The sequence below is a fragment of the Mesoplodon bidens genome (genome assembly GCF_964165515.1).
Source record: "Mesoplodon bidens genome assembly, chromosome: 15".
Lineage (NCBI taxonomy): Eukaryota > Metazoa > Chordata > Mammalia > Artiodactyla > Ziphiidae > Mesoplodon > Mesoplodon bidens.
This window is the reverse complement of record NC_138171.1, coordinates 51,844,875-51,872,337: the sequence shown is the minus strand read 5'-3', so window position 1 is coordinate 51,872,337 and position 27,463 is coordinate 51,844,875. Positions and strand designations below refer to the sequence as shown.

Sequence of the window (27,463 nt, the reverse complement as noted above, 5' to 3'; positions counted from 1 at the left end):
GCCCCCAGGGTGCCTACAGAGCCATGAACTGGCATCCTTTCCCACCTGTGTACGCTGCCAGTTCTGTACAATGATCCCAGCTTTGCTGTGTGGGAAAAAGTCCCGTACACCCACTCACTGAAAGCAGGTGGGCCTGTGTAAGGAATCACAAGCCAGTGTAGCCACAGGCTGCCCTCCAGGAAGACGACAACCCTCCCCAAATCTGATGCTCAGTCCACAGGTTTCTACAAGTTCCTTTATTAATAAAGCAAAGTATGAAAGAACAAGGTCCCCAAATGACCCATATGATTAAAAGTGCAAATTTACTCCAACCTGAAATAGAAAACAAATGGCCGGCCTCGACTATTTGGGCCATGGAAATCTGGTGTGATTAGAACGCCTTTTAATCACACAACTGTAGCAGCTGAACCATAGTTGATTACCTCTTTGGTCTCTGTTATTGGAACAAAACATACACTATGACTGCAGCCGATAGACTGCATCATAATACACAGTTTGGGGTCAAAATCCACACTAAAAATAACAGTAAAATAAGAGGAATGTTTTAAAGTCAAGTGACTGAATCAAGGTATTTTTTTTTAAGCAAAGGGTGCTAAAAATATTCCTGAATATCTGATACCTCAAAAACCAGATTACATATAATTTAGCTGCATGTTTTAGTCTGTTCTCTCTGTATGGATGATCACATACATCTTCGTCCTCTCCCAGCTTATACTTGCTTCATCCCCACCAAATCATGTGCTATGTAGGTATAGAAAAAATAAACAGTAGTGTCTAAGAAACAGACATGCAACTTTTTATAAAAACTAACAAATGCCACAATGATAACACTGAACTTTTTTCCCTCCCAAGGGATACTGGGAATGTTCACCAGTTTCATTTTTCCCACCACTGGGGAGGGAGGTAATAACCTTCCTCCATGTGGATACGATAAGTCATCGTCACGGTCAAAAGCCACATTTTACGGAAAAGGTGACTTACTCCATGAGGTTAAAGGAGACCCTTTGGAAGGCTATTAGTTTCATTCCTTCAGAAGGCTAGGATGTCAGTTTTGGTGGGAGCCACGGAGTCAGAAAGGGATAGAAACATATGATCAGAACAGTGCTCTTGGCACTGGGGCTGGTAACAAGCCTAAGAAGCTTGGCTGGGAGACCCAGCACTGCTTTGCTGGTGTTCACGGCCACCAACCATCATTGCAAAGGCTAGGAAACTACTAAAAAAAATAATAATTAATTTAAAAATAAGAATAAAATACAAATAAAGAAGAAAACAAGTTATTCTGCAATCCTTCCTGATTACTCACCTGCAGACTCCGACAGAGCCAAGGAGTTTGGCCGAAACTCACCAGGAAGGAAATGCCAAGAGCTGGCCCCTAGTGGTCTGATGTCCCATCTGACTCCTACGGGTCCAGGGTGGAGAATCCTTCCGGGAATTGTGAGTTAAGTGTTATCTGTGGCCGTGTTAATTTGAGGGGTTTGTTTCTACAATAAAGCTTAGCTCTGAGCGATAAAGAAGACTTGAAATATCATGCCCCCCCACCATGTATAACATCATATCCATAACAATAAATATAACCTTATACATACTTGAGGGGTTACCGTTTAAGGCAGGGGTCGCAAACTGGTGGCCCCCAGGCTCAACCAAATGTGTTTTTTGGCCCACTTGTGTTTTGGATATTTTTAAATTACGTTGTTTAAAAATCAGAAAGTTTCTTTTTTTTTTTTTCTATTTCCAGCCCCACCCTACCCTTTTCCCCGCATGGAGCTGAGCCATGTGGCCCCTGAAGAGGGCACAGCCCCCATCACCACCCACCCCTTCTCTTATTTACCTCCCTACCTTGCTTCTGCAGGCTGCTGAGTTTGCGACCCCTGGTTTGAAGTAGCACATATCTAGAAAATGTGTTTCCTAACCCAGACCTCTCTCGCACCCTCATATGATTTCCACCCCATCTCCCCTTCCGCCCAGCTCTTCGTTTCACGTCCATCTTAAGTCCTCCTTCCTGAAATCTTCAGATTTCTCTTGGTTTGCTCACATTTTCCCTTTTAGCTTCAGTTTCATTTTGCAAAAAAACAGTTTCCTTCTCTCAGCCCACGAGCATTCCGGGATGACTCCCAAGACTGGTCAGTGGGAGTTACTGAAGGGTGTCTTAAGGCAAAATGGCTGAGTCATCTCCCCAAAACACGTTCTTCGGACACTGGCTGGACAGTTAATCTTTTGTTAAAAGCACGAACAATTCTGAGCTTTCTTGTATGAGAATATTTGCATATATGAATCTCCAGTACCAAGTATACACCAAAAATGTATATATTTCAGATCAAGGACATGATGGAGCCCTAATAAAATACAGAATTGAGCTTAATTTAAGTGCCTTGGGCAACCATCACACCTGACTAATATGCCATATTATTTTATTTGTACACAGTACATGTTTTGGATTACTAAACATTGATCAAAATTGATCGAAATCTCTTAAGTTTTTGGTTACCATGTACAGAGAACAATTGCTCAGCATGGCATTTAAATAAAACATTAATATTTAAAAAATTCACAAACACAATGCCCCATTAATTTAAAAAAATAAAATTTAAAAATCTTGAGGATGGATGAGGCTTTGGGTAATTAACCTGAAAAAAAAAAAAAACCCACAAAGAAACAACAAGAACTGTATGTTACCAGATTCAAACTTCAAAATGCTATTCAGATAAAAGAGGAACCTATCAACTCAGCTAGAAATATTTGGAAAATTCAGCTTTTAAAGCTTTATAATCCCTCTAATAGCCTCGCTTTCCCCCACTCCAACTAAAGGGGAAATTGTAGCTGAGTATGGAAACATTATAAATATATATTTATATAAAGATCTACCTACTCTTGGAATTTATTTTTAAAATAATTTTTAAAAACACTGTGCAGTTTATATCTTCGCAGGAAGTTGGTAGACTGATTCCTGTGCTAAATGCAGTACCTTATGACCTAACACTGACCTCAAAAACTAGGAATGACTTTGTGGTATCAAGGGGAAATGTCCCCAAACAACCTCAAAGAGACAGCACAACATTTGCAACTGTTTCTCTTAAAGCCCAAGGTTGCAAAGGACATAAGAAATCTCTGCAGCTCTGATGAGAAGGATTCCCTATAAATCATTTATTCACAACGATTTCCCCACAGTGGCCAAGTAGGTCCCCTAAAGAAAGTTTAAAGAGTTCCCTCAAAATAGCTCAGAAATTAAACAATGGCCCAATTCATGTGGCTACTTCTGTCTTCCAAGTTTTACCTTTAAGAGTCTGTTAAAAAAAAAAATCCCAAAGTATATCACTGGGACTGGCTGCATTTTCTATTCAGCAGATGATGGACCATTCTAAACTTCAACTGAGTTTTATGTCGACTGATGCAACTGAGAGCTGTTAGAAATTTGGGAGGACAGGGAGGGATTTCAGAATGCGCTAGCTGCAAAATACACCCAGCCTGGTGATACTTATGCCCAAAGAGAAGAAAGAACAGACAGCTTGACAAAGGCTGTCTCCCTCCATCTCCCCCTAACTTGCCCTCCTCTGCTTGTCTTTCTCCTCTGTCAGCTGATTGGGAAATAACTGATCTTCAAGCACAGAGCCCAAGATACTGAACTCTAAGTGAAATGCATTGCAAGACCTGTGCTGAATCAACCACTCCTCAAAGGTGGGCTTCGGGCCACTTAAAGGCCGCTTGGGCAATGAGAGCAAAACTTCCCAACCACGGAGGATCACTGAGCATTGGCTGAAAGCAGGCACTGCCTCTTCATTATCTCATTAAACTCAGAAAGAAATCTCCATGCAAAGGAGTTTGCTAAAAAGACTTAAAACAACAACAAAAAAAGGTTTCTGTCTCCAGCCAGCAGCAAGCCCTGGCGAGACATCTTGCTAGGCAAAGAGTGAAATATCAATACATCTTTTTCGAGACCCAACATGTTTCATGCCCTCACCAGTGTTGTCTGAAGCACGTATCCTGTTGCCACTCTGCACTGTGCCTGGCTCACAGCAGGCGCTCAATGAATCACTGCTGACTGGTGCACATCCCAGCGCGTGCCTAGAGGGATGTTGAGCAAGCCTGCTCCTCAAGACTGCACATTTCTTAACAGTCAATGTAACTGGCCTCCCTTTCAGATGCCACGCTTGGCACTAGCAATTATCACAAAATGAAAGAACTGATCAAAATAAAGTGCTATTTGCTCTGGAAGTTTCACTAACCAACTCTTGACTGCCTTGCAACACCTGTGACTTAATTCTTCATAATCCTGCCAGACACCTGTGATGGGCCTTTAAAAAATACATTAATATCAATTTGAACAGTGGAAACTATGTTCTTCAGAACATGAGCCTCTAGAATAGAACTGCAATTCCAGTTGTAGATAAAGATTCAGATTTTTAAAAAGACAATCAGGAACCCAGGACCTACCAAGTAGTTGTGTCAAAATACATTAGCTTCTTTAAAGTTGGGGGCCAGAGAGATCTGTCTAAACAACCCACCGAGGGAAATTTCCCTGCAGCCAGTTCTTGCTTCCTTTACTGAATCTCCCTGAAAGCTGGATCTTTCTACAGAATCATTCCACACAATCCAACATTTGGACCAACTCTTAGCTGCTGACGTTGAACGACTTTCCGTAGCTTGCCCAGGACGCTCTGGTGGGCGTGAAAAAGATGCCACAGCTATCTGGATTGTGGAGCCAGGGGGTGATGTTGAAGCCACCAAATGTCATCCTCTGAATGTTCCAACACCTTCTGCAGGTCATCTTCCTTGCCTTAAACTGGCTTCACTGCCATCCCCACCCCCACCTGGTGGGTGAGGCTTCAGGAGCACCAGGCCAGGTTGGGGTTCTGGCAGGGTTTATGGTTCATCTTCAGGGAACCCCTGGGGGCGCTGATTCCGGGGTGGGGGACACCTGGCAAGGTAGCGGGGACCCCCATAGGCCCGGAGAAGCTGGGGCAGCCTTCGCCACGTGGACAGCAACCGCGCCGCCGCGAGTTCCCGGGCCTGCCTGTCGAAAGTGGCCAGGAGGTCAACCGGGGTGGCTTCACGCAGTACCTTGGGCAGTGGGCCCACCTCGGCGGCCGCCCCTCCAGGGCCCAGGAGGCAGTGGAAGAGTGTACGGCGTCGCAGCAGGCAATCCCTGAGGAACTGTACTAGCTCTTCCAAGCGCTCGCCCAGGTGTGCCTCGTCCCAGCCTTGTGCGGGAGCCCCCTGGCGTAGCAGCGCCGCCAGCAGCACTGTCTTGAGCACGTATGAGGATAGGATGCGACCCCACTGGGTGGCGGCCGTCGGGTCCAGCCCGCGGGCGCCCAGGTCTCGCAGAGCTTTAAGTAACTGCAGGCACTTGAGGTAGCAAGCCCCTGGAGGGGCCCTTTCCTGCAGCCAGCTCAGCAGCTTCTGCTCCTGGCGCGCCGTGTTCACACCCCACAGTGCATCGGCGCGCAGGCCTCCCGGGAGCTCCGACAGGGGCCCGACGGGTGAGGGTGGCGGCGGTGGGGCCACCAGGAAGACGCTGTCGCCCAAGTGGACGGCAGGGATGAGACGCACGGCCATGGAAAGGCGGCAGCAGCCGTAATCGGTGCGGCAGGGCAGGACGTGTAGGGTGGGGGGCTGCTCCAGGCCGCCTGGGGTCAGGCTGACCCGACAACGCCCCTCCAGGCTGTAGCGCACGGTGGCCAGGGAGCGCTGCAGGTGCGACTGAAACCAGCGCAGTACCAGCGTAGCCGAGAGATGGCGCCGCCCGCGCACATCCACGCAGAAGCCGTCGGCGAAGGCTTTGCAGTCCCGGAGCCAGTGGCCCCCGGAAGCCCCTGGCGGCGCCTTCAGTGCGCACACGAAGCAGCCGTGGAAGGCTGGGGCCAGCGCGGGCTCCGCGCCCAGGCTCCGCGGCTCCAGCGCCACCAGGGGAGGGAGGCGCAGCGGCACCAGCACGTCGAAGCCGTCGGGCCGGCGGATTTTATGCTGCTCGTAGGCGCTGCCTACCTGGATGAAATCTCCGCGAAAGGCCAAGGCCAGCGCTCCCCCGGGGATGGGGCCTGGGGACCCTCGGGCGCGGCCAGCCCGCACCAGCTCGCCCACGATCCGGCTCACGTGTGCTTTGCTGTGGCCAAGCACGTGCGGCGATAGGCGCACCTCGTGCTCGTAGTAACTCTCCAGCAAGATGTCGAGGCTGGGCTCTCGCAAGTGTCTAGGAGAGAAGGCGGAGTGGCCCCCCAGGCGGGGAGACCCCGGCAGGAAGCGCTGCCGGACAGCGTGGCGACAGCGCAGGAGGATGTAGCCGAGGAGCAGCAGGACGGCCACCTTGAGCAGCGGGAAGCCGCCGTCCGCGCCTTCGGGGGGCTCGGTCCGGGCGCCCCCGCTTCCCCGCAAGACATGGTAGAGGCACACGAGGGCGGTGCACAGGCCAGTCACCAGGGGCCAGAAGACGCGCAGATTCAGGGTGTAGTGCACCGACATGCCGGGCGCCCGGGGCAGCGGCGGCCGAGCAGCCCAGGGCGCGAGCCCCGGCGGCGTCCCAGGCCCAGCATGCGCGCAGCGCCCGGGCAGCCCCGCTGTCCCGGTTCCCTTCGCCTCCGCGGCGGCGACCCCGTCGCAGGGCCGGGGAAAGCAGCCCTCCAGCTCGGCCTCCTCTCCCAGCTCAAGCGCTCCTTCCAGCGGCCCGCCCTGCACGCTCCGGCTCCCGGCCGCGCCCCGTGCCGACTGCGCGCTGCGTCCGGCCCGGCGGCCCTCCCCACCCCGCTCCCCGGCGCGCCGCCTTCGGCCAGCTTCTGGTCCCGCTGCGCTCGCCTCCTACCCCGGGCCGCCCTCCCGGCGCCGCGGGTCCCCGGAGTCCCCCGCTGCTCCCCTCCGCTCTTGTTCCCGTTACTCGGCCACGGGAGTTTCCTCTTCCGAGGGGAGGCGAGGCCGCGCCAGCTAGCGGGGAGGAAATGCCGAAGTCTGGAGCCGCGAGGCGAGCGGGCGGGCGGGGTCGGCCCCCTCCCGGGCCTCCGCCTTAAAGCGACGCGAGGCGGCGGGAGGGACTTCAGGACGCGCTGGCAACTGGCCTCCCGCGGGCCACCCCTATCCTCCCTCCCCGAAGGCAGAACCAGGAAGGCTCTGATTGCGGGGCGGTAGCCTTGTCCAGGGAGCTTGTGCAGTTGTATTCACACAAAGTTACACTGGGAAGTTGAAAGGAGGGGAAAAGAGCGCACGACGAAACCGTCCATCCCCCGCCCCCCCCCCCAAGCAAGTCGTGGTGGCGTGGTGTTGGTGGCGTGGCAGGCCCTGGAACGAAGCTGCCCTTGCCAGCGTGCCGCTGTCCTTCATTCAAACCAGTATCTACTGAGCACCTACTGTGTGCCAGGCAGGAGACCAGGTGCTGGCGAAATAGCAGCTGACAAAATAGACAAGGCTTCTGCCCTCCATAAAGCTTACTGCCTTTTGAGAAAAGGAAACTGAAAGAGAAGGGATCCACGGCAGAAAATGCTCTGAAAGAAGCAAAACTGTGTGAAGGAGTGTGAAGGTAGGGGCTGCCCTGCGGAAGCCTGAGGCTCTCTGTGGGTCTGAGACCCACAGTTGGTCTGAGACCTGGATGAGGAGGATCCAGCCTTAAAGTAATAATCACAGCCTTTACAAAGGTCATACTGTGTGCCAGTACTGTGCTGATCACCTTACACATTCGCTCCCCAGTTCATCCTATGAAAGGGACACTATTACTTTCCCCATTTTTCAGATGAGGAAACTGAGGTGCAGACAGGTTCACCCCTTGCCCAAAGTCACACAGCTTTTAGCAGAGCTGTGCCTTGAACACCTGTCTCCAGAGAAGCTGGGAGGCAGGACTCAGGGAAGGGGACCAGGGAGTCCCTTCCTCAACTGCTGAGAAGTGTCCTTTGTCAGGACCTACCCTGGGACCTCAGTCCAGGAAGCTTTGTTTTGTTTCATAACAGGGAGCACTCCCTGAGATGATCGGCATTTATTTAATTATCCGCCTTTATTTAAACAATTAACTGTACTTATTTACACTTGTTGCACCTTCCTTGCTCCCGGAGAGCAAGGGTACATAGATTAAAACTGTCAGAACCCACATGCCATCTGGGAATCCGGACTCAGAGGAGGCTCCTGGCTTAAGCACCAAGATTACTCCCAGGAAAGCCTCTCCGAGCTGAGCAGAAATGCTTTCAGATCCCCATCCCCACTACTATTAGCTGTGAGATCACGGTCTATTAGTCAGGATTCTTTGGGTTGCAGGTGAGAGAAACCAGCTTAGAAAGCATTTTATTGTCATATTAACTGAGACGTTCATGGGGCTCCTGCTTCAGTATGGCTGGATCTAGGTACGCTCAATCCACTTCTTAGCTCTGCTTTCTTCTCAGTGGGCTGCACTCTCTGCGAGGCTTTCTCCATAGGCCCCTGGCTGCTCTAGCCTCATGTTTTCCTCAATGAAGAGGAAAAGAGAGCTTCGGTTGCCTGAGAGTTGCAGCAAATGTCAGGCCTAGGGATAACATTGGGTCCTACTCTAAAAAGTGACCAAGTAAGAGAATGCACTGATTAGCCTGGCCTAGGGTGGTGTGTGGACTGAAATGTTTCCCCTCAAAATTCATATGTTGAAGCCCTTTTTTTCCCCAAATTAAGTTCATATTCACAGGTTTCAGGGGTTAGGATGTGGACAAATCTTTTTGGGGAGCCACCCTCAGTAAATGATGTACTGTATTACCGTTACTATCTTTTCTGCCTGGAATCAGTTTCCATAGCTCATTTCCTCCAGAGAGTTCAAGGTACAGACCTCAGAACTTTGCTCTTGGAAAAATCTACTGGATGTTTCAGAGCAAATACAAATTCATTTATTCATTAATTTATTACCCAACATACCATGTGCCAGGCAGAGGGGGATGTGACGGAAAAGAGGGGGCTCTACACTTATGGACTAAAACGCCACACAGTGTGGGTGGAGTCAGAAAACTGCCACTGTTTCATTGACTTTTGATCATTATTTCATTAAAAATCTCCTTTAATGTTTAATATTTGACAAAGGCCACTCCTGGGTTTTTTTTAACAGCTCAGCAAATGTATACACACACCCCTCCCAACATTTCTGATATCCCGGAGGTGTGTCCTGTGGAGGAAGAATGGCAACATTGATGAGGGGAAAAGGGAATGAGGTGGTGACATTTCCCATGGGAGGCCCAGGGAAGGCTCCTGGGAGGGAACATCTGATCAGGCTTTGAAGGATGGGAAGGGACAGTGTGTTTGATAGCATGTCTGGTATTTCCACTGCAAACATTTTCACCACATAACTAATTGGCCTTAAAGCCATGTTGCTGTAAAAGATAAAATAATGAAAACCAAAAGAGGGGCATTAAAAAGGACATAATGAAACATGAGAAATGAATAACAAAATTAAAAAGACTTTACTGCAAAATGCAAAAATATTGAATACATTTAAAATGTGTGTCAATTTATGGCAATACTGCACAGATAATTGATTTTATTTTGTAAGTTGTACCTAAGCAATTGTCTTTCAAGTCTTTTGTTTATAGTATTTTAGAGATATTTTGCTTTTGACTCATCTCCCCATTCAGCTTTGCACTTTTTCTTTTTCTCTAAAGTTTCTTCCATCCTTAAGAGGGGCATCAGCTTCCAAATACCAGGATGCATATTTGCACCTGAGCTTTGTATCGAGTTGGGAAAACTGTTTGTTTTTGGCAGGTTGTCACATGTCTACTGATAGACGTTCCAAAGTTCTATGAAAGGTGTAGGTTCAACTCTGTGCCTTCAAATCACTGAAGGATTTGCAAACTGATATGTTATCATTTTCTGGTACAGTATGTACTCTGGCATACTGTCTTACTTCACACTTCCAGTAACTTTTATCACCATATTTTCTATCAAGTTCACATATGTAGTTGTTATCATCCTCTATTTTAAGACCGCCACGTCTACTCATCACTGTACAAACCATCATGAGGGCTGAGATTGATGGAATATAAAAATGAGAGTTCTACGTCAGTGGAGAAATGAAACCAAACTGTCAACCAATTGAAAGCAAACTGTCAAACCAAACTGTCATCCAGTTATTTTATCTTTTACAGCAAAATTGCCTCATGACCAATTAGTTACGCAATGAAAATGCTTGTGGAAATGTCGTCTATGCAAAGATGCTTGAGGCATGAGTCCCAGGAGCCCTTTGATAAATACCGTGTGCCTCCTGGATGAGGCTCTTCCCCTGTGGTGTCTCCGGAAATGCTGAGAACCAGCCCAGTGAGGGAGGTGCTGCTATCAATGCCATTCTACATACGGGCAAAGTGAGGCAGAGAGAGGGCAAGAAACTTACTCAGAGTCACACAGCTGGCAAGGTTGACTCCAGGGCTGGACTCTGAACCCCTCTGCTTCACTCCCTTTCACATTGTAAAGGGTTTTACAGGCACATCTCGTTTTTTTTTTTTTTTTTTTTTTTTTTACTGTACGCGGGCCTCTCACTGCTGCGGCCTCTCCCGTTGCGGAGCACAGGCCCCGGACACACAGGCTCCGCGGCCATGGCTCGCGGGCCCAGCCGCTCCGCGGCATGTGGGATCCTCCGGGATAGGGGCACGAACCCGTGTCCCCTGCACCGGCAGGCGGACTCTCAACCACTGCGCCACCAGGGAAGCCCGCACATCTCGTTTTATGGCGCTTCGCTTTACTGTGCTTCACGGATATTGCGTTTACAACAAACTGAAGGTTTGTGGTCACCCTGTGAGCAAGTCTGTCGGCACCATTTTTTCCAACGGCATTTGCTCACTTCGTGTCTCTGCCACATTCTGGTAATTATCACAATATTTCAAGTTTTTAAAAGTTTATTTATTTATTTATTTTTGGCTGTGTTGGGTCTTCATTGCTGTGCACGGGCTTTCTTTAGTGGTGGTGAGCAGGGGCCACTCTTCGTTGCCGTGCACGGGCTTCTCATTGTGGTGGCTTCTCTTGTTGTGGAGCACGGGCTCTAGGCGCACAGGCTCAGTAGTTGTAGCACACGGGCTTAGTTTATCCGCATCATTTGAGATCTTCCCGGACTAGGGCTTGAACCCATGTTACCCTGCATTGGCAGGCAGATTCTTAACCACTGCGCCACCAGGGAAGTCCCCAAAACTTTATTATTATCATATTTGTTATGGTGATCTGTGATCCGTGATCTTTGATGTTACTTCTTTGACTCACTGAAGGCTCAGATGATGATTAGCATTTCTTAGCAATACAATATTTTAAAATTAAGGTATGTTCATTGTTTTTTTAGACATAATGCCGTTGCATACTTAATAGACTACAGTATCGTGTAAACATAACGTCTATATGCACTGGGAGATAAAAATATATATATTCATGTGACTCACTTTATTGTGATATTCGCTTTATCGCAGTGGTCTGGAACTGAACCTGCGGTCTCTCTGGGGTGTGCCCGTATAGCACAGAAAGAGCGCATTCTGGGAAGGCAGGTTAATTTATGTTTGTCTCTAGCTCCCTAACAAAGTGATGAGATTCTTGGGGGCAGGGACATATTCATCTTGGTATCCCCATCAGCCAACATCATGCCTGCTACTTTATAGAGCTTTATGAGAGGAAGGAAGGAAGGAAGGGAGGAAGGGAGGAGTGAAGGGAGGAGATTTTGACCAGCAGAAATTCAGGGAGGCCATTCCAGGTAATGGAAACAAAACGTGAAAATGCTCGAGGAGCATGTGACAGCTGGGTGAACAGGACGTCAATGTTGTTACGAAGTCTGGTGTTTGTGAATGGACACTGTGGCATTCACTGGCCAGCCATTCCAACCTTCTTCCAACAAGCCTTCCACAGGCAGCAGCTTCCTTGGTGACCGGGTTCTGCTGTGTGGCTTAGGAATCTTTTCTGGAAGTTGGGCTCAGAGCCCTTTCCTGCAGTTTCCCCAGTGGCTCTGAAAGTATCTGTGATAAATGATCTGTTGCCATTTTTTTAAACTTTCCTGTGTGTTCTACTGTGCTTGACTATTACACAGCTGATGTCATGCAACTCAGAATACCCACATGGGTCTATCCTCTCTTCAGAGAGATGTGCCCATCAATCACTCTGGTGAATGTCAAGGCAAGGCCAAGTTGATGCAGATGTGGCTGAACAATTACTATCAAGTGACTGGATCAGGGCGGCCAGTAACAAGGGGGCCTGACACCCAGCTTTGCCAACAGTGCCATCTAGTACTTGACGGTGACCAAGTGACTCAAACCTATCTTCTGTCTTGGAAAGTCTGAATGGGACACAGAAGCCGTGAGGAAGCAGAGTTCAGAATTAAGCTGAAGCCATATATAAGCAGAAGGATGGAATAGGCAGAGGCCTTGAGGAAACAGAAACCATTGCAGGTCAGGGGAGGGTAGGAAGAAACCAGAAGAGTAAGCAGCTGACCTGAGAATGGTGAGTGTCAGAGTTGATACTGGGGCACTACAGTTGCCGGTGCCCAGAGAAAATTCCAGGCCCCCTCCTGTTTGATGAGCAGCTGCCTCAGTTCCTGTGGAGCCTGATAATAAGCCCCACTGGGCTCTGAGATCATATGAATGTGTCTCTTCCCTACAACCCAGACTCAGGGGTGGGGAGGATTTTTAGCCCCTGTTCCCTGGAAAACAGAATCTAAGAGTACAGCTTGCATATGAATGTGTTATTGGGGGTGCAAGCCCAAGGCAGCAAGAGTGAGGGCAGAGGGGGAGTGAAGCAGGGAAGGAGGGGAACACATCCAATATGTTGCATAAAGAGCTAGCCACGCATTGCTGCAAACACAACTGGTTCCCCAGTCACCAAAGAGGCTGCACAGAGCCTCTTTATCTCCAAATAGTTAGGGAGGAAAAGGGCAGACAATCGAAGGGATGTCTCCTTCCCATCTCCTGTCCCTCATCTGTCAAAGTATGCCCACGGGGCACTAACTGACCACACTTCCCCACTGTGTCATTAGGCTGCTAGAGCAGCCAGGGTCTCTGTGGGTCTAGCCCAGTCTGAGCACCTGCGGGCAGTCTCTCCTTCTCAGACGGCACCATGCAAAGGAAGTCCTTGGTCAGTGGCTGTGACAGGAACCGGCTCTTTCCAACTGTGAGAATGGAGTGAGTCGTGGCTAGGGCTGCTCTGGGCAAGAAGCAAGGCCGAGGCCTGCATATGCAGATGGGGCTGAATGGATCTGGGGAAACTGGGTCTGGTAAGAAGGTTCCCTGGGGGAAGTGTCTGCTAAACTGATTTTGGAGGATGAATTGATTATTGCCTGATAAAGGGATTGAGAAAGCCGACTGTGCAGAAGTCCCTTCATGTATGGAATCCTGGAGAAATGAAAGCATGGTTTCGATTCCAGTAAGTCTGAACTTTGGGGCTTAGGAGAAAAATGTTGAGAGATGAGACTGGAGAGCTGGTCACAGCCTTGTGTACCAGGCTGTCTGGTTAAAATGCTCTTGGTTATGGTTCACAGAAGACCCCCAGTTCAGCTGATTTAATTGACAAGGACTTGTTACAACCTCACAAACTGAAAGTCTGGAGGTGAGTGGCTCCAGGCTTGCTTAGTTTAATGACTCAACCATGCCATCAGATTCCTTCCATCTTTCTGCTCTACCATCTACAGACTAGCTCTCCTCCTGGTTACAGAATGACTGCCACAGTTCCAAGCATCACATTCAGACACAGTAACATCCATCAGAAGATGGACCTAACACCTGCCTGGTACTTTATAGAGGTGGTTATCTCCCTGGGATCTCTATTTTAGAACAAGGAAATATTTCATAGAAATTCCCCAGCAGAACTTCTGGCAATTTTCATGGCCTAGAATTGCATCTTGTCCAGGCCCAAACCAGTCACTGGCAAGATTGCCCTGATTGGTTTATATTAATGAGAATTTACCTCTGAGCTAGGGGTACAGTCACCTTTGTTAAGAGTTGATATTTGGGGCTTCCCTGGTGGTGCAGTGGTTGAGAACCTGCCTGCTAATGCAGGGGACACGGGTTTGATCCCTGGTCTGGGAGGATCCCACATGCCGCGGAGCAACTAGGCCCGTGAGCCACAGCTACTGAGCCTGCGCGTCTGGAGCCTGTGCTCCACAACAAGAGAGGCCATGACAGTGAGAGGCCCACGCACCGCGATGAAGAGTGGGCCCCACTTGCCACAACTAGAGAAAGCCCTCGCACAGAAATGAAGACCCAACACAGCAAAAATAAATAAATTAATTAATAAACTCCTACCCCCAACATCTAAAAAATTATATATATATGTTGAGGTGGGAACCAATTTGGCATATTTAAAAAAAAAAGAGTTGATACTTGAATAAATCTGGGGTTCTTTTAATAAGGAAGAAGGGGACTAGGTGATGGGTAGATGTGTTAATTAGGATAGCAGTCCTGCTGTTGTTACAGAAACCTGAAATTACAGCGCCTGAAACAAAATAGCAGGTTGTCTCTCATGAAACAGTCACAGAGTCAGGAGCCCAGGCTCCCTCCCAACTCGATCCACTATGCCTAGGTGGTGCCCTGACGTTGATACTGCAAGATGGTGCACCAGCCCCTGCATTCCAGCCCATGGGAAGGAGTAAAAGGACAAAGAAAGGGCATTCTCTTCCTTTTAAGAGCATGACATAAAATTGCACATTCTGCTTCTGCACATTACATTGGCCGGGACTTAGTCACATGTGTGATATTGTGACTTATAATAAAAAATATATATTTGGTCTTCATCCCTGTTCCTGGCACAGAGCTCCTAAAACCCTTGGAATTTCCTAAGTGATGAGAGCAGCAAAGGTGTCTTGTTTTGTTAGGGAGGTGACTTTTGGAAGCACCTGAGGGTGGGAGCTTGTTGCTAGAACCAACCTCATGATTAGAGGGTTGGAACTTTCAGTCCCACCCCCCGACCTCCAGGGAGAGGAGACGGGCTGGGGATTGAGTTCGACCACCAATGGCCAATGATTTAATCAATCGTGTCTATGTCTGAGGTCTCCATAAAAACCCAAAATGCTGGGGTTTGGAGAATTTCCAGTTGATCAACACATGGAGGTGCAGAGAGCACGGAGCTCTTGGAGAGGGCATGGAAGCTCCGGGCTCTGTCCCACACACCTTGCCCTGTGCATCCCTTCCATCTGGCTGTCCCTGAGTTATAGCCTTTTATAGTAAACTGATTCTAGTGAGTAAAATGTTTCTCTGAGTTCTGTGGGTCGCTCTAGCAAATTAGTTGAACCCAAGGTGGGGATGGGGGTTGCTGGAACCTCTGATCTATAGCTGGTTAGTCAGAAGCACAGGTGACAACCTGGACTGGCAATTGGCATCTGAATGGGGGGCGTGGTGAGGAAACTGAGTCCTTAACCTGTGGGATACGGCACTATCTCCAGGCAGATAATGTCAGAATTGAGTTGAATTGTAGGACACCCAGCTGGTGCCTGAAAATTGCTTGGAGGTATGGGAAAAAAACTCTCCACACATGGAAATTGGTCCCAGCATTGTACATGGCCACACATAACAGCAAAGGAGGCTGGGAAATGTAGTCATTATCCTAGATAGCAAGCATCCTGCTAAAAATAAGTGTTTTATTACTATGGAAAAGAAAGAGAATAAATGTTAGGAGGCAGTCATCAGCCTTTGCCATAGCAGGCAAACAACAGTATCTGCTCTATGGGCTCCATCCTAATTGTGGTGCATTATTCGTGTGATTACTAATTACATGTTTATATTTCTAAATATATCCTGAGGGGTTTTTTTGTGAGCAGGTGCTACATCTGTCCAGCGCATGCTCAGTGCTAACTGTTAAATGACTGACTGAGTAAACAAACTGAATCTATTTCAGGAGTCCAGCATAGTAGTCCCATACAGATAAAGAGCGTTTCACTAGAAAATGTTCTTTCCTGATCTCCATTTTCAAAGCCACTGTTTATAAAAGAGTCATGAATAATGAAACCGACATCCGTCAAGGGGAAGCTTCCGTCTGGCAGAGATGAAGGGCTAGGAGAGAGCTAATGAGTCTGTAATGCAATTTGGTGCCAATAAAATGGTGCGATATTAAATTCAAGGCCGTGGGATTTACGTTATAAATCCAACACAATTAGAGAGTAAGAACCCGATCTCCCACCTGCTCAGTTCCTCTAGCTTGAGTCATTTTATGGACACAGACTTCCCACAGACATTGCCTGGTGACGTCATGGTGAGAATTTTGACGGTCATTACATTTCTGGCTGGAGGGCCAGCGGGGCCAAAGAGACTCCGAACTGAGTGGAACATAAAATCACTGGGTTCAGAAGGCACAAAGTTAATGTGCCCTTCATCCCTGCCTCCTGCTGTTAGAGCTGGTGAGAAGGGTCAGCCTCTCCTGAGCATTCACCACTCAGCAGGCAATGTTCTAATCAGGCACTTTACAAGATGTAACCCATTCAGCCCTCACCACACAGAACAACCTTATGAGGGAGGTCTATCTTTACCCATTGTGTAGCTGGGGAAACTGAGGCCTAGACGCAGGATACATACCTTGCGTGAGGTCAGAGCGCCAGAAAGTGGCAGAGCTGGGATTCAAACCCACGCTTCCTGTACTGATATTTTTAACCACCGCACAAACTGCCTGTAGTCAGTTCTTTCCAAATGGGCATCTGGTGATGTTTTCCAGGGTCTGGGGCAACAGAGCAAAATAAGACACGTGAAAGGCATTTTTCATAAAGCTCAATTCACAGTGGGAGTCTCGTCTCGCAGGGTAGGGACATTTCAAAGTCAGCACATAGCAAAACAAAATCTAATTTAGTTCAAATTACCCATGATAGATCGGCATAGGGGTTCGGATCACACATTTGTCAAAACTCATTGAGTGGTGCACTCCAAATTCAGGCATTTCACTGTATCTAAATTTTACCTCAAAAAAATCACAAACACATATTGGATTCTAATGAGTGATACACATGCTGAAGTGTACGGCCTCAGCAATTGCCTTTGAAATGTATCAGAAAATAAGATGGACTGATTGATGGGTGGAGAGAGGGATGGATGAACAGACAGACAAGGGAGAAAGCAGTCAAGTTAAACATTAATGGTAGAATTTAAGAGGTGGGTATATCGATGTTCTCTGTACAATTCTTTCGATTTCTCTGTATATTTGAAAAACGTTTTTAATATAATGTTGAGAGAAAACAATACATTTGAACATCTTTTAGGAAGTTGCTATTGTGGAAACTGATATTCTGTCTCCCATTGGCCATCACAGTCAAAGTTTTCTCCAGCATTGAAACCAAAGTTTCAGCAGTTGAGCCCCTGATGAAGGAGTTGGTTTGAGTTCATGGGCCAAATTGTAGGAATAATATGTATCTTTAGCCACCCAGCTTGAAGCAAAGTGATGAACGAGATTGTCCATGCTATTTAAAGAACTCTCTCCCACACCCCAAAGCATGTTTGTGTAGCTGTGAACTAAAATTCATATTTTATGGCAAGACAAAAATTTAAACATAAAAAATTTTTCTCTGCCCTTTTGGCCTCCTCTCTCCCCTCTGCTGTGCATTGTTTATCTGCATTAGGCATCAACCAAACCTCCCCATTGGTAGAAATACCTGTTCAGCCATACAGAGCAGCATTCTCCCAGCATCAACAAGACAATTCCCTAGGAGATAACATTCCTTCTTAATCTTGTAAGGGGTCATGATGACCCAAGACCCACTATTCTGCTACTGCTAAATTGTGAAACTGTCAATAATACGCTATTTAAGGTACTCAAAAATAGATTATATAATTGTGCTTTGACCTCTAACCAAGGGAACAGTTCTCAGAGCTTTTTGAGAGGCTGTTCCCGGGTTATAATCCTCAATTTGGTTCAAATAAAAGTTTCCATTTCTTTCTTAGAGTGACTGGTTAAATTTTTCATCAACAACTTAAACTTACATATGATATGGTTCTAATATAGTCATTTTAAAAGTTTGTCCTTTAAGAGTACATCCTTCCACTCTGTTGCAAGTAACCATTTTCTTCTAAGGAGAAATTGATAGTAATGATATTCATGGGAAGGTGGTTTCTTTCTTTAATAAATTTATTTATTTTATTTATTTTTGGCTGCGTTGGCTCTTTGTTGCTGCACACCGGCTTTCTCTGGTTGCAGTTAGTGGGGGCTACTCTTTGTTGTGATGCACGGACTTCTCACTGCGGTGGCTTCTTTTGTTGTGGAGCACAGGATTCAGTAGTTGTGGCAGGTGGGCTCAGTAGTTGTGGCGCATGGGCTTAGTTGCTCCGCAGCATGTGGGATCTTCCCGGACCAGGGCTTGAACACGTGTCCCCTGCATTGGCAGGCGGATTCTTAACTACTGCGCCACCAGGGAAGCCCCTTCGTGTGGCTTCCTTAAGGTCCCCTTCCCTCAGATGGGAATAAAGTAAGAGGTATGAAGTGACTCTCAGGACGACGGACTCTCAGCCTTAGCTGCCACCCAGGACGGGTGTCTTTTTTTCCCTGTCTGAAGAGGTCCTCTCTCCCCCTCCCATCTTTCCTATACTTTAGGCTGGGCTTTAATTGATGGCATTAAATTGAAAAACTGCAGATAATTTTCCTTTGGACAATATCTCATCCCCCCAGCAAACACTTAACACTGTTAGTAACACCCTTATCACCTTAAGTAGCTTGGAATTGCAAAATATGCTTTATGTCCCTTTACTTTGATCAATACCAATAACTTTCTCTTTCTTAATTTCACATATAGTAACTCTTCAAACACCTCAAATATTTCCATGGTCCTCCTGAACCTTAAGTGAAATCATTACTAAATGTTGTGGCTCTTAAAGGGTGGGAGATGGTGATTTCACTGAGAGCCCTTTCTACCTGCCAAGGAAATGGAGTTGAGAGAAATTCGAGGAGATGAAATTATAGATCTTAAGAATTATTCCGTCTTGAGGGTGAGGCTAAAGACAGAGGCAAGGATGGATTTGGCCTCTAGTTTAGGCAACTGGTAGACCTTTTAATCTCCCACAACTGGCACTTTATCTGGCACAGGGCAGATGTTAAATAAGTATTTGTGAAGGAAAAAGACCCCCCAGACCAGTCACTTCCTTGATTTGATTCCCTTATTTCTGTCCTACATTCTGATTGTTTTCCTAGTCATTCAGCCTGAAACTCACCATTGACTCATCTTTCTTTTAGGTTCTGTATTCGTCAGGGTTCTCCAGAGAAGGAGAACCAAGAGGAAGTGTAGAGAGAAAGGAAGAGACTCATGTGATGAGGGAGGCTGACAAGGGCCAGGATCTGCAGTCAGCAAGTCAGAGACCTGGGAGAGCCGATGGTGTGGTTCCCGTGTAGAAGTTGGTGGCTTCAGACCCAAGAAGGTCCAGTGTTTCCATTCGAGTCCAAAGGCAGGAAAAGCTTGTTGTCCCAGCTCAGCAGCCAGGCAGGAGGAGTATTCGTTCAGGAGAGTCAGCCTTTTGCTCTATTCAGGCCTTCAGCTGATTGGATGAGGCTCACCCACCTTGGGGAGGGCACCTGCTTCACTCAGTCCACGGATTCACATGTTAATCTCAACAAAAAAACACCCTCACAGAAACACCCAGAATCATGTTTGACCAAATGTCTGGGCACCCCAAGACCCAATCAAGTGGACATATAAAACTGACCAGCAGGAGTCCTTTCCGATTAGCCAACAAGTCCAGCTTTTCTGGAGAGGAGCTTTCTATGCAGTCAGTATCCTGGCAGGAGAGAGAGGGACACACAGTAGGGGGTAACAGAAGGGAGGTGAATGATGGGATTATTCAGAACTCAAGATGGTGAAGCTCCAGGGACCTGGGAAAGTCAGAAGTGCCGGGCACTGCTCAAAGCACTTGACACATACGACCTTTAAAAACCTCCATGGTTTAGGCTTCCCTGGTGGTGCAGTCGTTGAGAGTCCGCCTGCCGATGCAGGGGACACAGGTTCGTGGCCCGGTCCGGGAAGATCCCACATGCCGCAGAGCAGCTGGGCCCGTGAGCCATGGCCGGTGGGCCTGCGCGTCCAGAGCCTGTGCTCCGCAACGGGAGAGGCCGCAACAGTGAGAGGCCCGCGTACCACAAAAAAAAAACAAAAAAACAAAAAAAACAACACCCCAAAAAACAAAAACCTCCATGGTTTAATTCACATACCATAGAATTCACAGATATAAAGTGTACAATTCAATGGCTTTTGGTATATTCACAGTTGTGCAACTATCACCACGGTCAGTTTTAGAACATTTTCATTACCCACCCACTCCTCCCAGCCCCAGGCAATCACTAATCTACCCTCTGTCTCTATAGATGTGCCTATTCTGGACATTTCACGTAAGTGGGTTATACGTTATGTGGCCTTTGCAATCGGCTCCTTCCACTTGGCTTATTGTTTTCGGGTTCATCCATGACACCCCTGGTGCCATCTTTTTACAAGTGGGGAAATTAAGGCACAGAGAGGTTAGGCAACACCTGGTAAGTGGCACAGCAAGATTTCAGACCCAGGTGGTGTAGACCATCTTGTTATACTGCCTGTCATCCCAGAGTCCCCACCCAGGTCATCATCCAACATCAGGGGAGGCTACAGTAATGTTCCCCCTGGTCTCAGCCTTCCAGCCCATCTGGAACCCACTGCCCCACTTGCATCCACTCAAGTCTTGTCCCATCATGACTTCCTGGGCTCAGGGGATATCAGGCCTTTTGATCTGCCCAACATCTGTTCTCCCTTCTGGTAAGAGGACTCTGGCTTTCTTTGGGGGAACCACCTTACCCCACTCTTGACCCATGTGGCTTGGGTGGAGTTGTCCCCACTCCACCCACTTCAGGATCAACCATGTAACCAGGCCTGGCCAGTGAGATTAGTCTCAATCCTCCAGGCCAGGTTGAGGGCCAGGAATGTGATTCGATTGGAGGAAAATGAAGCTAGAGGTGGGGGAGGGCTGTATTTTGGATTCTGGGAAAACAAAATTTTCTCTTTCTTCTGCAGAAGCTAGAGGAAAAGACCCTCATCCTTCTTTTGGATGGAGGAATGTTAGGAGGTGATGTATGGAAATACTGCATAACAATAATTATGTGGCCATACTTGAAGAGGGCCTTGGGGGCCACCATGAGCCTAATGTCAAGCCTGTGGAAAGCAAAGAGAGGAGAGAGAGAAGCCAAGTATTTGGTGTGAGCTCCTGGATCAAACCATACCTGAAGAACACCCTATGGATTTTTCATTTAGCAGAACTAACAACTTCCTATTAAAGCAAAGGTGAGATGTTGTGTTGTGCCTCTTCTAAATAATATAAAAAGAGGAGTGTGAATTTCATGTCCTAAAATTCCTTTATTCCACAGTACTTAGAATAATATGCTACCTTAAAGCATCCAGGTAACTGAGATAATTATTCTTTTTAATGCCAATGTTGTCTTATTTAAGCACACATACAGGAAGTAAGTGCAACAGGTGGCATCTCCATGCAATTTTTAAAAAATTGTTTCACTAAAGCCAGTTGGAAGTTAGGCATGGAAAATACCACATAAAGGCTGCTCGCCCAGCAGTACAGGGAGCACGGCTGTTCACCACTGTTCCCACCTGATGAAGACAACTTGGTCTGGAATATGTTTCCAGCTGTCATGGCACTGAATGGGCTGGAGAAAACTGGAACTACAAGTCACATCTTAGCAGAAGGCAGTGCAGGAGAAGTGGTACAGTGTGGAAAGCTTAAATCAGCCCAGAAAAATAGGATGTAAAGCAGGGGAAAAGCATCCATTTGGAGGCAAGTTTAAAATAAAGTCCTTGTGGAATTATACCGTTGATTCTTAATCATGGCTGCCCATCAGAGCCCCTGTATGCGTTTTTAAATTATATTCCTACCTTAGGCCCCCGGCCTAGAAGCTTCTGCTTCACTAGGACTGGGTGGAGCGGGAGCATCTGTAGATTTTTTTAAATCTCAAGAGTTTATTCTGATGTGCATGCCCAGTTAGGAACTCCAGGACGAAGCAGTAGGAAATTCTGTATAACCTTGGAAGTGCTGAGGTTAACCAAAAAAAAAAAAAAAGGAAGAAAGCATCATGAAAAGAAATTCTCAAAAAACAAAACACAGGGCTTCCCTGGTGGTGCAGTGGTTAAGAATCCGCCTGCCAATGCAGGGCACAAGAGTTCGATCCCTGGTCGGGGACGATCCCACATGCCGCAGAGCAACTAAGCCCGTGCGCCACAACTACTGAGCCCGCGCACCACAACTACTGAATCCCACTTGCCTAGAGCCCGTGCTCCACAACGAGAAGCCACCGCAATGAGAAGCCCGCGCAACGCAACGAAGAGTAGCCCCCGCTCGCCGCAACTAGAGAAAGCCCGCGTGCAGCAATGAAGACCCAACACAGCCAAAAATAAATAAATAAAATAAATTTTAAAAAGAAACAAAAACCACAGCAGCAATGAATAAAAAGCATTTCAAAGGACAAAAGTAGAGACATGGTCACGTGTTAAGTGTTTGCCAGGCTTTGGGGTGCAGATGGACAAGAGGACTAAAGGGCACTCACAAGGTTGACCCTCCCTCCCCACTTCATGCTTACGTCCAGAAGTTTCTAGGTGTGCTCATACTGAGATCAGGAGGATCGTTTGTTACTATTCGTAATTATTTTTGCTCCATTCTATGAGTCCACGTGATTTTTTAGCGTAGATTAGTTTATCAAACGTTGGCTGAGGGCCTGCTAAGCTCCAGGTGTGGGGACAGCCCTTGACTTTGAGAAGCTCGCTGCCAGCTTGGAGAGATGGTAGGAAAGCAGGTAATGACGGGATGCAATACAAATGCAAGAAGCTGAGGGATGGGGGATGGGAGGTGCGGTGTGGGATGACTTCCCCTATGAGCTAGGGGTTTAGAAGGCCAAATAGCCTTCATCAGGCAAAGCGCTGAGCACGTGGGTGGGAGGAAGGCGTGTGTCCAGGGAGCAGCATGACCTAATGAATAAACATTAGTGAGGCTCCTTGGACACTGCTTGACGCTTGAAGCCGGTTTCATCGTGTGGTACCCCTAGAGGGAGACTAATCGACCTCCCCTGTGTTTTCCTCTCCCTTTTCTGAAAAAGAAATTGCATCCTCCCAGTTAAGGACGCTAAAGTCAGTGGGCCCGCGCAGACAGGAGCAGCCAGGTGAGCCCGCCGCATCTCGCAGTGTGTGAACGAGACTTTCCACTCTCGTCCTACGGCGGAGATCAGGAGGCCGGATTATCAGCACCCCTAGCTATGACCTGGCCTCGCCCGCCGGGCGTGTCCCCGTGACGTCTGGCAGGGCCTGGAGGGTCGGCGGCCGGCCGCGGACTCGGAACGCCGGCGCGAGGGCGCCCTCTGGTGATGGCGGCGGGCGGGCGCCGGGAAGCCCGAGACCTTCCTCGCCCTTGGCGCGCCCGGGAGCAGATCTACCTACACGATCCGGATCAAAGGCCCGTGGGGTTCAGTCACAGCCCTGCCGGGCTGCCATTTCGGGAGCGGGAGTGGGAGGAAGCACGTCCCCGAAGCCAAAAGGAGCCTTTGAAACCTTTGAAAACATATTCAGTAGAAAAGTGCTTTGTGCTCCTGCAGAGCCAGAGAGAGCGATTTTGAGGAAAGGTTTCTTTTGTTCCTCGCGGTTGGGAAAGGTCACGTTTTCTTCTCCTCAAATCACTCGGATCAAGAGACCTTAAGGAGGCCCAGGGGTGACGGTCCAGAGCTTTTATTATATGGTCAAAGAAGTCTGGGATCTCCAGAAAGGTTAAAGACCCCAAGGTCTTTCCAGAGGCTTTCCCTCCTCTGGAAATTCCATAGAGACTGTTCAGAGGTGGTCCCTGAAGCATTAGAGGTCCCCCAGTTCTGTGTTAATAACCCCAAATGCCCACCGCTGGGGGTCGAGAGTACGTAAGAGGCGGAGGGGCTTCGTGGTTAAGTTCCAGCCTCTCCAGCACCTAGCGTCTCCTCCTCTGCAGCGCGGGGGTCGGGAGAGCAGCGCTGGGTGGGGCGGTGTGGGAGCCGCTGGGTGCAGCTGTAGGGCAGTGCAGGTGGGCCTGTGGGTAGCGCTGGCCCTGCGGCAAGGCAGCAGCCAGCCGGCGGGGCGAGGTGGATCCGCAGGGACTGACTTGGAAAGGTGGCCAATATCGGTCACGAAGTGGAAAACGCACGTGTCAAAGCAAGATGCCCAGTATTACTCCGTTTGGGGAACAATACAAACCCAAAACTGTAATACGTATGGATAGACTTTTTGAGTCTGGAAATGAACACAGTGGCTATTAATAGTGGTTACTTTTAGGGAATAAGTTTGAAAGGGGTGCTTTTTTTTTTTCTTTTTCTTTTTAATGTACAGGAAGTTTATATTGTTGGTTTTGGGGTTTGTTTTAGTTTATATTGTTTTTGAGGCAAGTGTTACTTTTGGAAGTGAGGGGAAAAAGGGAATGTGGCAGATTGCTAATAGTTAATTACAAGGTAAGGCAAGTGGTCACAGTTTCCTGGTAATCGACAAACAGGGAGATATGCTTGTCACTGTAAATACCCTTTAACTCTTGGAATATTTCACCATGTGCATATATCCACTATTTATTACAAAAAGTTTTAATTTTTTTAAAAACAGAGCAGGGCTTCCCTGGTGGTGCAGTGGTTGAGAGTCCGCCTGCCGATGCAGGGGACACGGGTTCGTGCCCTGGTCTGGGAAGCTCCCACATGCCGTGGAGCGGCTGGGCCCATGAGCCATGGCCGCTGAGCCTGCACATCCGGAGCCTGTGCTCCGCAACGGGAGAGGCCACAACAGTGAGAGGCCCAAGTACCGCAAAAAAAAAAAAAAGGGCAATTTATCCTTGTATTTAGCCCAACAAAAATTCACTGAGTGTCAGGCACTGTACTGAGCCCTAAAGATAAGGAAATGCCTAAGTGATCTCTACCTTCCTGGAGTTCATGGTCTAGTTCAGTGCTTCTCAAACTGTAACGTGCTTCCAAATCACCTGGAAGTGTTGTGTATTGGTTATTTCTGTATAACAAATCACCTCAAAACCCAGCAGTTGAAAACAACGAACATTTATCATCTAACATATTTGCTGAGAGTCAGGAGCTCAGGAGTGACTCAGCTGGGCGGGTCTGGCTCTGGGTCTTCATGAGGTTGCAGGCTGGATGCTGGCTGCAGTTATGTCATCTGCAGCCTTGACCAAGGCTGAGGATTCACTTCCGCGATGTTGCGCAACATGATTGTTGGCAGGGGGCCTCAGTTCTCGGCCACATGACCCTCTCCACAGATTAACTGCTTGAGTGGTCTCACCGCATGGCAACTCTGGCTTCCCCAAGAGGGAGAGATCCTAGAGAGAAAGGTCTTTTATGACTTAGCTGCCTTGGAGGTGGCACTCCACCACCTCTGCCTCATGGTTTGTTATAAACAAGTCACTAAGGACAGCCCACACTCAAGATAAGGGGAATTAGGCTCCACCAAACAGAGGAATCTCAAGGAATCTGTGGACATACTTTAAAACCACCACATCTTGTTAAAATGCAGATTCTGATTAGGTAGGTCTGGGGAGGAGCCCCAAATTCTGCATTTCTAACATGCTCCCAGGTGATACCACTGCTATTGGTCTGTGGGCCACTTCTTTTTTTTAATTTAATTTAATTTTGGTTGCGTTGGGCCTTCGTTGCTGTGCGGGCTTTCTCTAGTTGCGGCGAGCCGGGGCTCCTCTTCGTTGCGGTGCATGGGCTTCTCACTGCAGTGGCTTCTCTTGTTGCGGAGCACGGGCTCTAGGCGCGTGGGCTTCAGTAGTTGTGGCATGCGGGCTCAGTAGCTGTGGCGCATGGGCTTCATTGCTCTGCGGCATGTGGGATCTTCCCGGACCAGGGCTCGAACCCGTGTCCCCTGCATTGGCAGGTGGATTCTTAACCACTGCGCCACCAGGGAAGCCCTGTGGACCACTTCTGAGTAGAGAGGGAATCAAAAACATGCAAAGAACTATAGCTCAGATCACATCTTTGGAATTGCACTGCTTGCATGAATAATATCCTTTGTCATCCTGGCATGATCTTTGGATGGTGTCCGATTTTAAAATCACATTTCCTCTGAAAGGTCAGAGCAGTAAAGTAAGAGAAAGACAAGATTACCTTGTTAATACACGAGGATAAGCTGTAATGGAATTAAAAACAATCAAAGGGGGATTCAGAAAATCTCTCTGCCCTTGTTCTAGAAGATTTCAGAAGCATAAAACATCAGCCATCAATTCTGAAGGGGATGCCAAGCAAACAGCAGCAAATCTGGGCTTTTAGTAAGGGTTGAACAAAGTCCCTTCATAGGACTAAGACTCCTGACTGCAAGACTTACAAAATGAGCTTTGATACAGGAAGGCAAGAAACAGCACCAGCACTTCAGAAGATCAAGGCTTCCACATGCTCTGCTGGCTTGAAGGCTGTATGTTAAAGAAATTGTTTCCCCATTCAACAGCCTGGACTGAATTTCCTTTCAAATATAGCATGAAACTACAAATCCTGTATTTTTTTTTATTGCTATGATTCATACCATTCACACCATAAAATTCACCATTTAAAAGCCTACGTTTCAGTGGTTTTTAGTATATTCACAGGTCCATCACCACCATCTAATTCTAGAACATTCATCACCCCAAAAAGAAACCCGAAATCCATTAGCAGTTCCTCCCCATTCCCCCTATCTCTTGAAGTCCTAGGCCACCACTAGTTTATTTTCTGTCTCTGGATTTGCCTGTTCTGGACATTTCATATAAATGGACTCATACAATATATGGCCTTTTGTGTCCAGCTCCCTTCACTTAGCGTGTTTTAAAAAAATTATTACTGTAAAATATACATAACATTTACCGTCTTACCATTTTCATGTGTAGAGTTCAGTGGCATTAAGCACATTCATATTGTTGCGTAACTATGGCCACCATCCATCTCCAGAACTATTTTCATCTTCCATACTGAAACTCTGTAACCAAACATCATGTTTTTAAGGTTCCTCAATGTTACAGCATGTATCAGTACTTCCTTCCTTCTTATGGATGAATAATATTCCATTGTATGGATATACCACATTTAGTTTATTGATTCATCAGCTAATGGACATTTGGGTTGTTTCTACTTTCTGGCTATTATGAACAATGTTACCGTGAATATTCATGTACCATTACCTATTTGAACACGTTTTCATTTATTTTGAGTTTATACCTACAAAAGGAGTTAACTGTACCATGGTAATTCTATGTATAACTGAGGAAATGCCGGACTATTTTCCAAAGGGGCTGCACCATTTTACATTCCCATCAGCAGTGTATGAGAGCTCCAATTTCTCCACATCCTCACCAAACTTGTTACTTTCCATCTTTTTGACTGTAGCCATCCTAGTGGGTGTAAAGTGGTATCTTATTGTGGTTTTATGTAATGATGTTGAGCATTTTTTTCAAATGCTTATTGGCCATTTGTGTATCTTCTTTGGAGACATGTCCATTTGCCTACTTTTAATTAGACTATCTGTCTTATTGTTGAGTTGTAAGAGTTCTTTATATATTCTAGATACAAATCCCTTATCAGATATATGATTTGCAAATATCCTCTCCTGTTCTGTTGGTGGTCT

At 47.5% G+C, this 27,463-nt stretch overlaps 1 protein-coding gene across 1 annotated transcript; it reads right to left on the bottom strand.

Annotated features, from left to right (window-relative positions):
* Window positions 1–221: 221 nt before the first annotated feature.
* Window positions 222–6,772, bottom strand: ITPRIPL2 (ITPRIP like 2). The gene has a single exon (XM_081257840.1). It carries the CDS (start codon window positions 6,454–6,456, stop codon window positions 4,858–4,860), a length of 1,599 nt encoding a protein of 532 aa, XP_081113966.1. The 5' UTR covers window positions 6,457–6,772; the 3' UTR covers window positions 222–4,857.
* Between the last annotated feature and the right edge of the window lie 20,691 nt (window positions 6,773–27,463).